Here is a 12501-nt window from a genome sequence, read left to right on the forward strand (position 1 = left end):
CCCCTGGAGGGTTAAATGAGGATTTTGAGATCAGTGCCATAATTTAGAACTTCATTCACCATTACATCCTCATCTTCATATGTATGTTCATTATACAGTGCCCATATTCCCCTTAGGTGTGTCCTCCATTGGCCAATTGTATTAGTTTTTTCCTATAGGATGTGTGCATGTGTGTGTGCATGCGTGTGCGCATAATGATTCATTTAATGGACGTTTTTTTTTTTTTTTTTTTCTTGCATCCATGCATTTTTTGGCATTTATGCGTTTTTTGTTTTGTTTTTGCATCTATGCATTTTTTTTCCATCTATGAGTTTTTTTGCATCTATGCGTTTTTAGTTTTGTTTTTGCATCTATGCATTTTTTTTTTCCATCTATGCGGTTTTTTGCATCTATGCGTTTTTTTGTTGTTTTTTTGCGTCTGTGGTTGTTTCTTGTGTCTGCGCATGCATGCACACGCATGTATACCTATGTACTTTATTCTGTTTGTTATCCCCATATATTGATCCAGTGATCGTCTTTTAAACGATTAATTTTTAGTGGCATCTGCTATTGAGGAGCAATGTACGGTTTGACCGTTTTGTTCCATTTTAGATACATTTTTTCATTGATTTTAAGTTCCTTTCCTTATATATACTTTTGTAATGTCTTGCTGTATTTGTCTTGCCGTTTTTCAAGTGCGGGCTGCATCCCGCTCTGTCTTTATGTTTACTGTGCAGTTCTATGCCCATGGATCACACTACTTCCTGGGATGCTGCAGCATTGTTTTTCTTCCCTTATCACCGCCCATAGCCCCACCCACAGCTCCACCCATAGACTATAAGAAGCTCAACTTCTACAAACCTGTTATCATTGGCTTGAAGAAGGAACCAATCAGTAGTTCCGAAACACGTCCCATTTTGATGACATATTTCCTGTTTGCGGTCCATGCTGGTTGTTGTCCCCTCCCGCTGACATCATTTCCGGGATTCATGCTCCACGCTGACTCGATTGCTTCACCACTGTTCCCAGAGCCTGGGGTGTTCACCTGCTGGTTATCCTGGGACCTTCTGCTGCTGCATATCATTATCCCTGGAAAGCTGTGATACACTGGGACCTCCTGATGCCGGATCACCTGCTTCATACATCCATGTTATGCCTCTTATCCTTGATTCTGTAAGTGTTTTTAATCTTGTTGGGGATATTAAAAGTTTTAATTCTGCACTTAGAGGCGCCTTTTTTTTTTCTTTTTTTTCTTTTATTAGTCACCAGAATGTAGCCTGCATAAAACTCATGGTCCATGAGTACAAGTCCTGTGTGATTTAGATAAATAGCACAGTTACCCTTTAATTTTTTAATTACAATAATGTAAGCAGGGTTAGACAATGCAACCTGCCAATCCCAAAGGGTGGCTGAGAGGACCCTCAGGCACTATGACACATTGACAAGGTTGTAGTTGATACCTCTGAACTTCTCCTATGTATCTTGCTGAGGGGAATTTGTAGTTTTGATGAGTAAAGGAAGTTATCACTCTATATTACTTGCTGGGCTTCTCTTTTGGTTCTGCAATGACCACTCTTTACAAAGCAGTATGAACTATATTTATTTTATTTATTTATTTCAGGTACTTATATAGCGCCGTCAATTTACGCAGCGCTTTACATATACATTGTACATTCACATCAGTCCCTACCCTCAAGGAGCTTACAATCTAAGGTCCCTAACTCACATTCATACATACTAGGGACAATTTTAGACAGGATCCAATTAACCTACCAGCATGTCTTTGGAGTGTGGGAGGAAACCGGAGTACCCGGAGGAAACCCACGCAGGCACAGGGAGAACATGCAAACTCCATGCAGGTAGTGTCGTGGTTGGGATTTGAACCAGCGACCCTTCTGACTGCTAGGTGAAAGTGCTACCCACTACACCAGTGTGCCACCCGTATAACTATATCTAACTGTATTTAAATACCTTATGTTAAATGAATGTCATATTATTGGAACACATAGGCAGAATTGCCTATGAAATGCTAATGTAAAACTGCTGTACTGGCCCTTGAGATACACACAATATTACAATTATTGCCAACTTGAAATACATATGTTTTTGGAATGTAACAATAAAGCTGCCAGCGCCTTAACATTATACATTGCAGTGACACCTTATCCTCCCTAATATTACTAATATAATAAAAAACACACAGCAATCTGTTTCCAGTTAAACTGCATGCAAATGATTGGAGCCACAATGAGTTATGTACTACAATGTCCAATACATAGAATGGGCATCATATGCGATCAGTTAAAATAGCTAAAAGAAAATAAGGGTTTGTTTTTAGTTATCTTCTTTCTATTTGCACTCAATGCTGGTATGTTCTGACAAAAGCACTGGAAATACCATAATATAGGTTTATAGAATTAGTTTTCTTTGAAAAGCAACATGTCCTTTTTGCTGGGGGATTATACATTTGCAGGCTGCCGAAAAGCAACAGAAAAAACTTCTAAAATGAGGTGGTTCATGTTAAACAGTATGTGGCGAGACATAATTGCACGTCTGTGTATTTTATTTTCTGAAACACTTGTGTTTGTCTCAAAATGACACCCATAAAGATTATATTCGTGTTTTAAATATAACTTGAACGGCAAGATTTTGTTGTGTTTATTTCCTGTGTGAGGAACTACCTATAATTTATAAGCAAGTCAAGTTTCCCTGGTGGGTGCTAGAGAGACATCTGTATGGATTTATTTTATATACAGAACTAGGTCTTAGCCTCTGCATTTTATGTTCTACATGAACCCTTTAACTCTAGGCACTTGTTCCAAAGACCAGTACTATATGTCATCTGCAACACTTGTCCTGACTTTCTCAAGAAAACAACGTATGTATAATAAACTGGATTTCTGATATACATGCTGTGTAAATGTTTTCCATGCATCAAGCTCTGGCCAAGACAGGGTGGGCCCGATTTCAATACAAAATGTGTGATATTTATTCATTATGTATCAAAGATAGATACGTTATTACCATGGTATGTAAAAGTAAATTTCAAACAAAACACAAAATGTAGTAAGTCTGTGAAAGATCTTATTTATCCAAGTCACGGTACATTTATAACCTTGACATCCTAAAAACCCTATAAACATATGTAGAAAAATACATATACATACATAAACTGAGGAAAAAAATAGTTTTTTTATATATATTTTTGGGGGATATTTATTATAGCAAAAAGTAAAAAATAATGCGTTTTTTTTCAAAATTGTCGCTCTGTTTTTGTTTATAGCGCAAAAAATAAAAACCGCAGAGGCGATCAAATACCATCAAAAGAAAGCTCTATTTGTGAGAAAAAAAGATGTCAATTTTGTTTGGGTACAACCTTGCACGACCGCGCAACTGTCAGTTAAAGCGACACAGTGCCGAATCACAAAAAGTGCTCTGGTCAGGAAGGGGGGAAATTCTTCCGGGGCTGAAGTGGTTAAAGCAGGGTTAGGTTATAGAAAAATATCCCAGGCTTTGAATATCTCACGGCGCACTGTTCAATTCATCATCCCTAAATACGCTACGCTAAACCGAGGCATTCATATCATTAGGACTTAGGCTTGATGGTGATACAGATTTTAAAGCAAATGCTTTTTAAAGTGGATAAAATGTGAGTGTATTTTATTAAACTGTGGTTTTAAATAAAGCATTTCAAAACTTATTGCAGCTCTCCTTTGTCTTCCCACATACGAGTTATCCACTCGGGATTGACTACATGCATTGGAATTAGCTGCAGATGGAGTGATTCTCTTCCCAGTTTGGTGAATTTATTAAATTTTTTGTGTGGCAGGAATAAGGTTATCATTTAACTTTTAGATTGATATATCAGTCACATTTTACTTGTATATATTTTTACTTATATATTTTTTTTTCACCATTTTTGTATAGTGCGTTTTCTGTGGCGCATAGGTAGAATTGGTGATTTGTTCCTTATAGGTCACTTTTTCTTATTTTTAAAGGAATAGAAAATAAAAAAATAGGATAGAAAATAATAGAAAAGAATAGAATAGAAATTAAAAAAATAGAAAAGAATTACAGTACATTTTTGAATGCTGGCACTTCTTTTGTTTACATTCTTCTGTCAGCAGGGAACCCCACTGACAGCAGATGAGTCATGGTTGTTAAGGATGTACTGGCATGGTGGCTGCCCACTCCTTAACTACAGTAATTACTGGTTGTTAAGGATGCTGGCGTGCGCCGGCATTAGAATAATGTTAGCTTTTACCACTAAAATGCCACATCACTTCATAAAAATAGCTCATGCGGTATTTCAGAAGGGTTTTTTCAGTGAAATGTAAATATATTTTTGAAAAACACTAAGAGGTATATTACCTCGGCTCTTAACCACTTGCTGACCGGCTCATGCCGATAGACGTCGGCAAAGTGGCACAGGTGCGCAAAACAACGTACCCGTAGGTCGCTGCGTCATCTGCGGCTAGCGGGCGCATGCCCCCAGGTCCCGCAGACTCAGTGTCCAGCGGTGGCCCGTGAACGTGGCACAGAGAGGCTGAACGGGGAGATGCCTATGTAAACAAGGCAGTTCCGTGTTCTGCCTAGCAACATGACCAGTGATCGGGAACAATGATGTCTGTCATATTCTAGTGAGCCCATCCCCCTACACTTAGAACATGCTGAGGGAACACAGTTAACCCCTTGTTTGCCCCCTTGTGTTTAACCCCCTTCCCCGCCAGTGACATTTACACAATAATCAGTGCATTTTTATAGCAATGATCTCTGTATAAATGCCAATGGTCCCAAAATAGTGTCAAAAGTGTCCGATCTGTCCGCCGCAATGTCGCAGTCACGATAAAAATTGCCGATCGCTGCCATTAATAATAATAATTAAAAAAAAATATTAATAAACATGCCATAAATCTATCCCCTATTTTGTAGATGCGATAACTTTTGCGCAAACCAATCAATATATGCTTATTGGGATTTTTTTTTTTTTTTTTTACTAAAAATATGTAGAAGAATACATATTGGCCAAAACTGTGGAAGAAATTAGTTTTTATATATATTTTTGGGGGATATTTATTATAGCAAAAAGTAAAAAATATTGCTTTTTATTCAAAATTGTCGCTCGTTTTTTTTTTTTGTTTATAGCGCAAAAAATGCTTAGATTGGTCACAGGTTCAATCACATGTTACAGGAGATTCTGTGATTTGCCCTGTACACCATGTAATCACTACATCACAATAGTAAATAATGGATCATGAATGGGTGACATTCATGACAATTATTTACATTATCAGCATTTGATTGCTGTGATTGGTTAAACTGGTTAAAATTATGTACAATCTCGAGACACCCCATTCTAAAATGTGGGGCGCATGCCTGGAAGGATGCCATATGACCCAGCCCCCTGGCTGTCATTTTACTATGGGCCGTCTGGGAAATGGTTAAAATTATACACGAGGCACCCCATTCTAAAAAAAAAAAAAAAAAAAAAAATTAAACTAACAGTTTTTTTATAACGCACAGACATCCCCATATACACATAGGACACCCAATGTTAGAGGTGATTTATTCTTCCAAATCAAATACACCTTTGCATACTGGTACTGACTAGGATTCCAGTGTTTCTCTTCTCCCTCACTCACCTAATGTGACCCCAGTGCTGATGGAGAGGGGCAGGGAAAAGCCAAACAAGGATGCTATGCAGGTGCTTAACATCCTCCTTATTAGCCAATGACATCATTAGTTGTTAGGGCACCAGTGGCTGGAAGGTTGTAATGGTGCAAAATGAAAACCTGTGCTTTGTGTAACCTGGGCTTGATCAAATTCTATAAAATTTTTGGGCAATTGTTCGGCCTTTTGCCAAGGCACCCCTGAAGAGACCTCAAGGCAACCCAGGGTACCTGGGCACCCTGGTTGAAAAAGGCTGAGGTACAATAACCCCATGATCTTTCTTGGAGCCCTTGTAAGCACACCGGTCTTAAAGCCCCATTCCAGCAATTCCGGAGAAGTAAGCAGGTTGCAGAGGCAGGTGGAAATCAGCCTAAAATGGACCTTAAAGTGATCACAAAGTCTTGTTTCTTTTCTATAAAAATACCAAACATGTTATACTTATCTGCTCTGTTGCAGTGGATTTGCACAGAGCAGCCCAGATCCTCCTCTTGTCAGGTGTCTCTTCTATGCTTCTGGCCCCTCCCTCCTGTTGAGGGCCCCCCAGCAAACAGTTTGTTATGGGGTCACCCAAGCCTAGCCGCAGCTCGGTGTGTCCATTCAGACACGGAGCTGCGGTTCGGCCCCACCCCTTCTCTTTCCTGATTGGCTAACTGACTTTGATTGACAGTGGCAGGAGCCAATGGCATCTCAGCCAATCAGGAGGGAGAGTCCCGGAAAGCTAAGACACTCGTGGACATCGCTGGACATAGATGGGCCTCAGGTAAGTATAAGGGGGGCTGAGAGGGGCTGCTGCACACAGAAGACTTTTTATGTTAATGCATAGAATGCATTAAGACAAACCTTCTGACTTTACAACCCCTTTAACAGTATCTGAGCACCACAAACAGAAAGCACTACTTAATTGATTTTTAATAAAGCAAACTACCCCATCTATTTATGCTCCTGGGACAAACATACCTTGCTGTCACCTGTTGGTTAATTGGCTTTTGAGATGTTGGCTCAGTCCACATGTGAGTATGAGATCTCTTTGTGTAAGGTCCCCCATATCTACTGTATGGCATTTATCTTTACGTTATATATTTCTGATTGATATTTTTATTCTGTAGATACACTGCATTTACACTTCTGAAGAAGCGAGCAGTGACTCCCGAAAAGTGTAGAGTTTTTTGATGCATGTGTATCACTGTACATCAATAATTCCAAATTATATATATATATATATATATATATATATATATATATATATATATGTGACCGCCTGGTATGCTGTGTCTATCACTGCCAAGTGGTTTGGCACCTCTGTTTATGCATCTCACATACGATGAATGTTATGCAATTTTAATACATTTATAAACTATGTTTACTTTGTATACTCTCATTAACCTTTGTGTATTTATTTTGGGGATGGAGGTGTGACACTGGCAACACCAGACCATTTTCTCTTTGTATATATATATATATATATATATATATATATATATATATATATATATATATATATATATATATATATATATTTATTGTCTCCATGCTTTATTTTGTTGAGAAGTCACTTTGAAAAATATCTCCCTAGCATTTCTAGCTGTGGCCATCCTGAGTTTTTACTTCTTAAAAAAACAATTTTCCCCTAGCTTATTCATGCAGGCAGAAGGGTGTGCCTAACTGAGAAATCCACTCCTCCAGATGCACTCATGAATACTCCTGGGATGTATGACATCATTTTGGCCTAGGCCAGAATTTAGGAAGCAACTAAAGTAAAAAAAAAAAAAAGTTAAAAATAACTAAATATAATATACCTTACTATATATTTACTAATGCTAGCAGCATAAGGATTGAAAATCATTAACAATGTTTTTGAGAGTTTAGCCTCTCTTAAGCCATCATACTTGCTAAACCTCATCTATATGAAAAACATTTTTTAATTTCATCTGGCTTTTTCAGTTAAGCACACCCTCCTGCGTGCTTGAATGAGCTAAGGGCAAATGGATTCCAAAAATTAAAAACTCATGATGGCTGCAGCTCTAGAAATGCAAGGGAGGTGTTTTTTATTGCATGTCTCTTCTGCAATAAAAAGTTTTGCTTAGTTTTTACACTTAGTTCCACCTCAATGATGACCTGGAACTCTAGCTACATGCTCTTTGATGAACTGTTGGCCCTCAAATTTTAGTGCACAAGATTTGTAAGAGCAATAAAGGGACAAATGTCAAACCTTGCTAAATTATTATGCTTTAAATCATTACTACACATGCTGTGTATTAAAAAAAAAGTGTTTACCGATTTTGATTGTGTGGGTGACACATCGCCATAGTTACAATCGCTGGGTTCTGTAGTGTTGCAAAATGCCTGAAGCTGTGCTTCTATGTTTGCCAGCTGTGTAAGTTCTTCTGGTTCTGGAGTGTAGCCTTCACCAGGCAACATCCAAAGGGAAATATCCGTCTACAAATGAATGTATTTTATGTGAATAAAAAATGAGACAAAGAACTATAATGATAAGGATAATTTGATATATTGCAATTGTTTTATATTTGATCAACAACTGATAATTAAAATTATGATGACATCGAAGGTTCTGACGTTGGTCAATAGAAATCTTGCAATGTTAATCTGAACTGTCCAGACACTGCAATCACAAAAATCATCAAAGCACACTTGCATAGTGTATTAGGTTAGAACTGTTATTAATAATAGAGTTACACAGTTACATAGTAGATGAGGTTGACCCCACTACCCACCCCTGACCATTCTGAGTACTCCCCATTTATCACCACCCTCTGAACTCGCCCTTGTAGCCAGTTTTCAATCCATGTACTCACCCTATGGTCCATGCCAACGGACCTTATTTTGTACAGTAGACGTTTATGGGGAACTGTGTCAAACGCTTTTGCAAAATCCAGATACACCTCGTCTATGGGCCTTCCTTTATCTAGCTGGCAACTCACCTCCTCATAGAAGGTTAGTAGATTGGTCTGGCAAGAACGATTCTTCATGAACCCATGCCGATTACTGCTAATGATACCGTTCCCATTACTAAAATCTTGTATATAGTCCCTTATCATCCCCTCCAAGAGTTTACATACTATTGATGTAAGGCTAACTGGTCTGTAATTCCCAGGGATGTATTTTGGGCCCTTTTTAAATATTGGTGCTACATTGGCTTTTCTCCAATCAGCTGGTACCATTCCAGTCAGTAGACTGTCTGTAAAATTAGGAACAACGGTCTGGCAATCACCTGATTGAGTTCCCTAAGTACATTCGGATGCAAGCCATCTGGTCCCGGTGATTTATTAATGTTAAGTTTCTGAAGTCTAATTTTAATTCTGTCCTCTGTTAACCATGGAGGTGCTTCCTGTCATGTGTCATGAGGATAAACATTGCAGTTTTGGTTACTGAAGCCCCCCGATTCCCTCATGAAGAACGAGGAGAAGAATAAATTTAATACCTTCGCCATCTCCCCATCCTTTGTAACCAGATGTCCTTCCTCATTCTTTATGGGGCCAATGTGGTCCATCCTCCCTTTTTTACTGTTTACATACTTAAAGAATTTGTTGGGGTTTTTTTGCTCTCCTCCACTATGTGTCTTTCATGTTCTATCTTAGCCATCCTTATTGCACCCTTACATTTCTTGCTGCATTCTTTATAAAGTCTGAATGCTGATGATGATCCCTCAACCTTGTATTTTTTGAAGGCCTTCTCCTTTGCTTTTATATGCATTTTTACATTGGAGTTAAGCCATCCAGGACTTTTGTTCGCTCTTTTAAATGTATTACCCAATGGGATGCATTGGCTAATGCCCTTATTTAATATGCTCTTAAAGCAAACCCATCTCTCCTCTGTGTTCTTTGTTCCTAATATTTTATCCCAATTTATGCCTTTTAGCAAGGTTTGTAGTTTAGGGAAGTTGGCTCTTTTGAAATTCAGTGTCTTTGTATTTCCTTTATGTTTCCTATTTGTGTGATTTATACTGAAACCTCCAGGAACCCAAACCCCTCCTTACTACACCAGCTCTTCAGCCACTTGTTTACTTCCCTAATCTCCCTCTGCCTTTCTGGTGTGGCTCGATGTACCGATAGTATTCCTGAGAATACTACCTTGGAGGTCCTTTTCCTCAATTTAGCTCATAAGTCCCTAAAATCGTTCTTTAGGACACTCCATCTGCCTCTGACTTTGTCATTGGTGCCAACGTGCACCATGACAGCTGGGTCTTCCCCAGCCCCTCCCAGTAATCTGTCCACCAGATCCGTGATATTCCGTACCCAAGCGCCCGGTAGACAACATACTGTTCGGCACTTCAGGTCTTTGTTACAGATTGCCCTCTCTGTCCTTCTAAGAATTGAGTCCCCTACCACCAGAATCTGTCTTTCCTTTCCCTTCGCTTCCCCCCCACTCTTACTGGAGGAGTTCTTCCCCTGGCAGCTAGGAGAGTCCATCAGCTCCAGCAGTGCTGGTCCCTGACTGGTTTCACCAATGTCACTCAATGGAGCATACTTATTGGGATGCTCCAGCCCTGGATCGGCCTCCCTGGCACTTCCCCCTCTACCCGTCCTGACTGTCACCCATCTACTCTTTGCTAGTGCCTGCACCTCTTTGTCTCCACCCGCCTCTGTGCTGGCCCCTGTCGGGACCTCCTGTGTACGTTCCTGGCTCTCCTTTAGTATGGAGGGACTTCTCAGTGCTGACAGTTGCTTCCCCAGATTCAGAACCTGGGCTTCCAGGAAAACAATGTGCTTACATTTTGCACAGCAGTATTCGCCCTCGATCGGATGATCAAGGAACGCATACATGCCGCAAGATGTACAAAGAGTCGCGAACATTTGGAATTTAAGTGATGCCCTTTATTGGCTAATACAATTGTAAAAAAGAGAAGTTTCCTTCCTTAGGCATTATATTATTGTATAATGACTGAGGAAGGAATCTGACTTTTTTTGAAACCTTGAATCTTTAATAACTTATGTTAGTCAATAGAGGGTATTACTTAAACTCCAAACTTTCCAAATCAATAGCTATAATTGTACAAAACTTCATTACTTAAAGTAGAAGTCCACCCTAAAACTAAAATTTGGATGTCTATAGATGCTTGGATTTTAGTTTTAGGGTGGACTTCTACTTTAATAAAAACTAAACATCAAATGTAAATACATGATCACTTTAGACCAGAACAATGTGCAGATTACCAGAGCTTGAGACTACAAATATTTACAGTTTGCAGGCTTAGACTAATCATAAACAAATATAATCCTTTGTAAAAATTGCTATGCTATCCTTAGTGCGATCATCAGAAAACTCATACTTACATGCACCTATCAACACCATCCTAGGTGTATCTGCAATGTAATGTCTGTGTGTCCCTGCAACAGGTTTTTAAATAATTTTTAGCCTAGTGGTTTGTAAACAACTTCAGTTACCTAGTAGAAAAGTTGATAGGTACATAATGCTATAGCAAGAAGGTGACTGTCCTTCAGCCTAGGTTTATGGCAACTACTGTACTGCCTAAGACATCCAGTGATATTGCCATTGTGGTCTTCAGGGAGGCATGGCACAATTTTGTTGGTTTTAGCTTGATTACTAAAAGGGCAGACATTTTAAGGGTGGCTGCACATGACTTGCTCTAAAGGAGAAAGCATACTTGTCAAAAGCGTTGTTTGCTATGACCATGGTAGACTTCTATTGATTATTACAAAGGGTTACATTTACAAAGGGGAGGACCAGACAGATGCATATTCTGCAGATGAGGTGAAATATCCGGGGGGTAAGGATTAGAACTTTGCTTATCTCTGGAACAAGAAAGAGGATACATGAGTCTTAATGTGTGCATGATCTCAAAATCAAGCCTTCTCCGTACTAAGGAGTCTACGAAATTATAGTGCACACTTTCCTAATTTCTCACCCCAACTACTCCATTGTTGCACTTTTCCTTCACCATTATCACATCAGCAATCTACCTCTACTAAAGACATGACATGGTCTAAAAAAATTGTGTATAAATAATTATAGCTAAAGAACTTGAAAAAACTTTCACTCACTGTGGCATCATCATCACTACAGCCATCTTGAATATCTGCCAGCAGCTGTTCCAAGCGTAGTTTTTCATCATCCATGAAAAGGACATGAGACCCTGCTTCTTTCACTAACTGTAATGAAAAGCAGTAATTTAGATTTCATTGTCTGGCCCGTGTGGTTTTCTTCCTCATTAGTGTCTGAATAAACAAATAAATAAATATATATAATATTCACCAAAGTTCAAGCTGAAGTCCAGGATCCAGGTGCTATTGCATAAGTTTGCCCATGTCCCCATTAACCGTAGACACTTACATTTACTTTTCGAATTTTAAGCTGTAGTGTGCAGAAACAGTATATTTTATTGCCTATGACATCATAGTAAGTCAGCCAATGAATTTGGAACTTGCTACAGTTGAGGAAAGTGAAAAAATAGCACTGGACCCATAGGGTTATCTCACTGTATTGCTATTTTAAAAGTAGTGATGTAAATGATCTGGTTCCCAGGCAGGCAGCTTCAAACAAACAAGAATGGAAATTGAAGTGCCACACCACTGCTAAGATGTCCAGATACAACTTTATTCTAATAAAAGTCATGGGGACAATACAAAACATAGCCAATGCATTTTGGGGGGCTCAAAAGTTACCCCCTCACCAAGGCTTTATTGACAACTATGTGAAAAAAGAAGCGAATTGAACATTTATTATTATCTCTTCCTGCAAACCCAGCTGCTGACATGGCCTGTGCTTGTAATCACACTGGAAAAATAACATTAAAAAGGTTCACATTCTAGTTTATTCACATTTCCAAGAAAGCCCAGATGAAGGAGGTGCTTTTGGACCCCGAAAAACGTTGGC

General features: G+C 39.0%; 1 protein-coding gene across 4 annotated transcripts in view; it reads right to left on the bottom strand.

The window, feature by feature from the left end:
* FSIP1 (fibrous sheath interacting protein 1) overlaps positions 1-12501 on the bottom strand; it is a 305263-nt gene that overhangs the window by 42871 nt on the left and 249891 nt on the right. For 3 of the 4 annotated variants that reach the window (XM_073609241.1, XM_073609240.1, XM_073609239.1), the window contains exons 8-9: positions 11670-11777; positions 7924-8085 (exon numbers count right to left, since the gene is read on the bottom strand). In XM_073609241.1, coding sequence (XP_073465342.1) covers positions 7924-8085; positions 11670-11777 — 270 coding nt within the window. The remainder of the gene's footprint in view (positions 1-7923; positions 8086-11669; positions 11778-12501) is intronic. The other variant, XM_073609242.1, reaches the window with a different exon arrangement.

This window comes from Aquarana catesbeiana, linkage group LG13, assembly GCF_042186555.1.
Source record: "Aquarana catesbeiana isolate 2022-GZ linkage group LG13, ASM4218655v1, whole genome shotgun sequence".
NCBI classification, from domain to species: domain Eukaryota; kingdom Metazoa; phylum Chordata; class Amphibia; order Anura; family Ranidae; genus Aquarana; species Aquarana catesbeiana.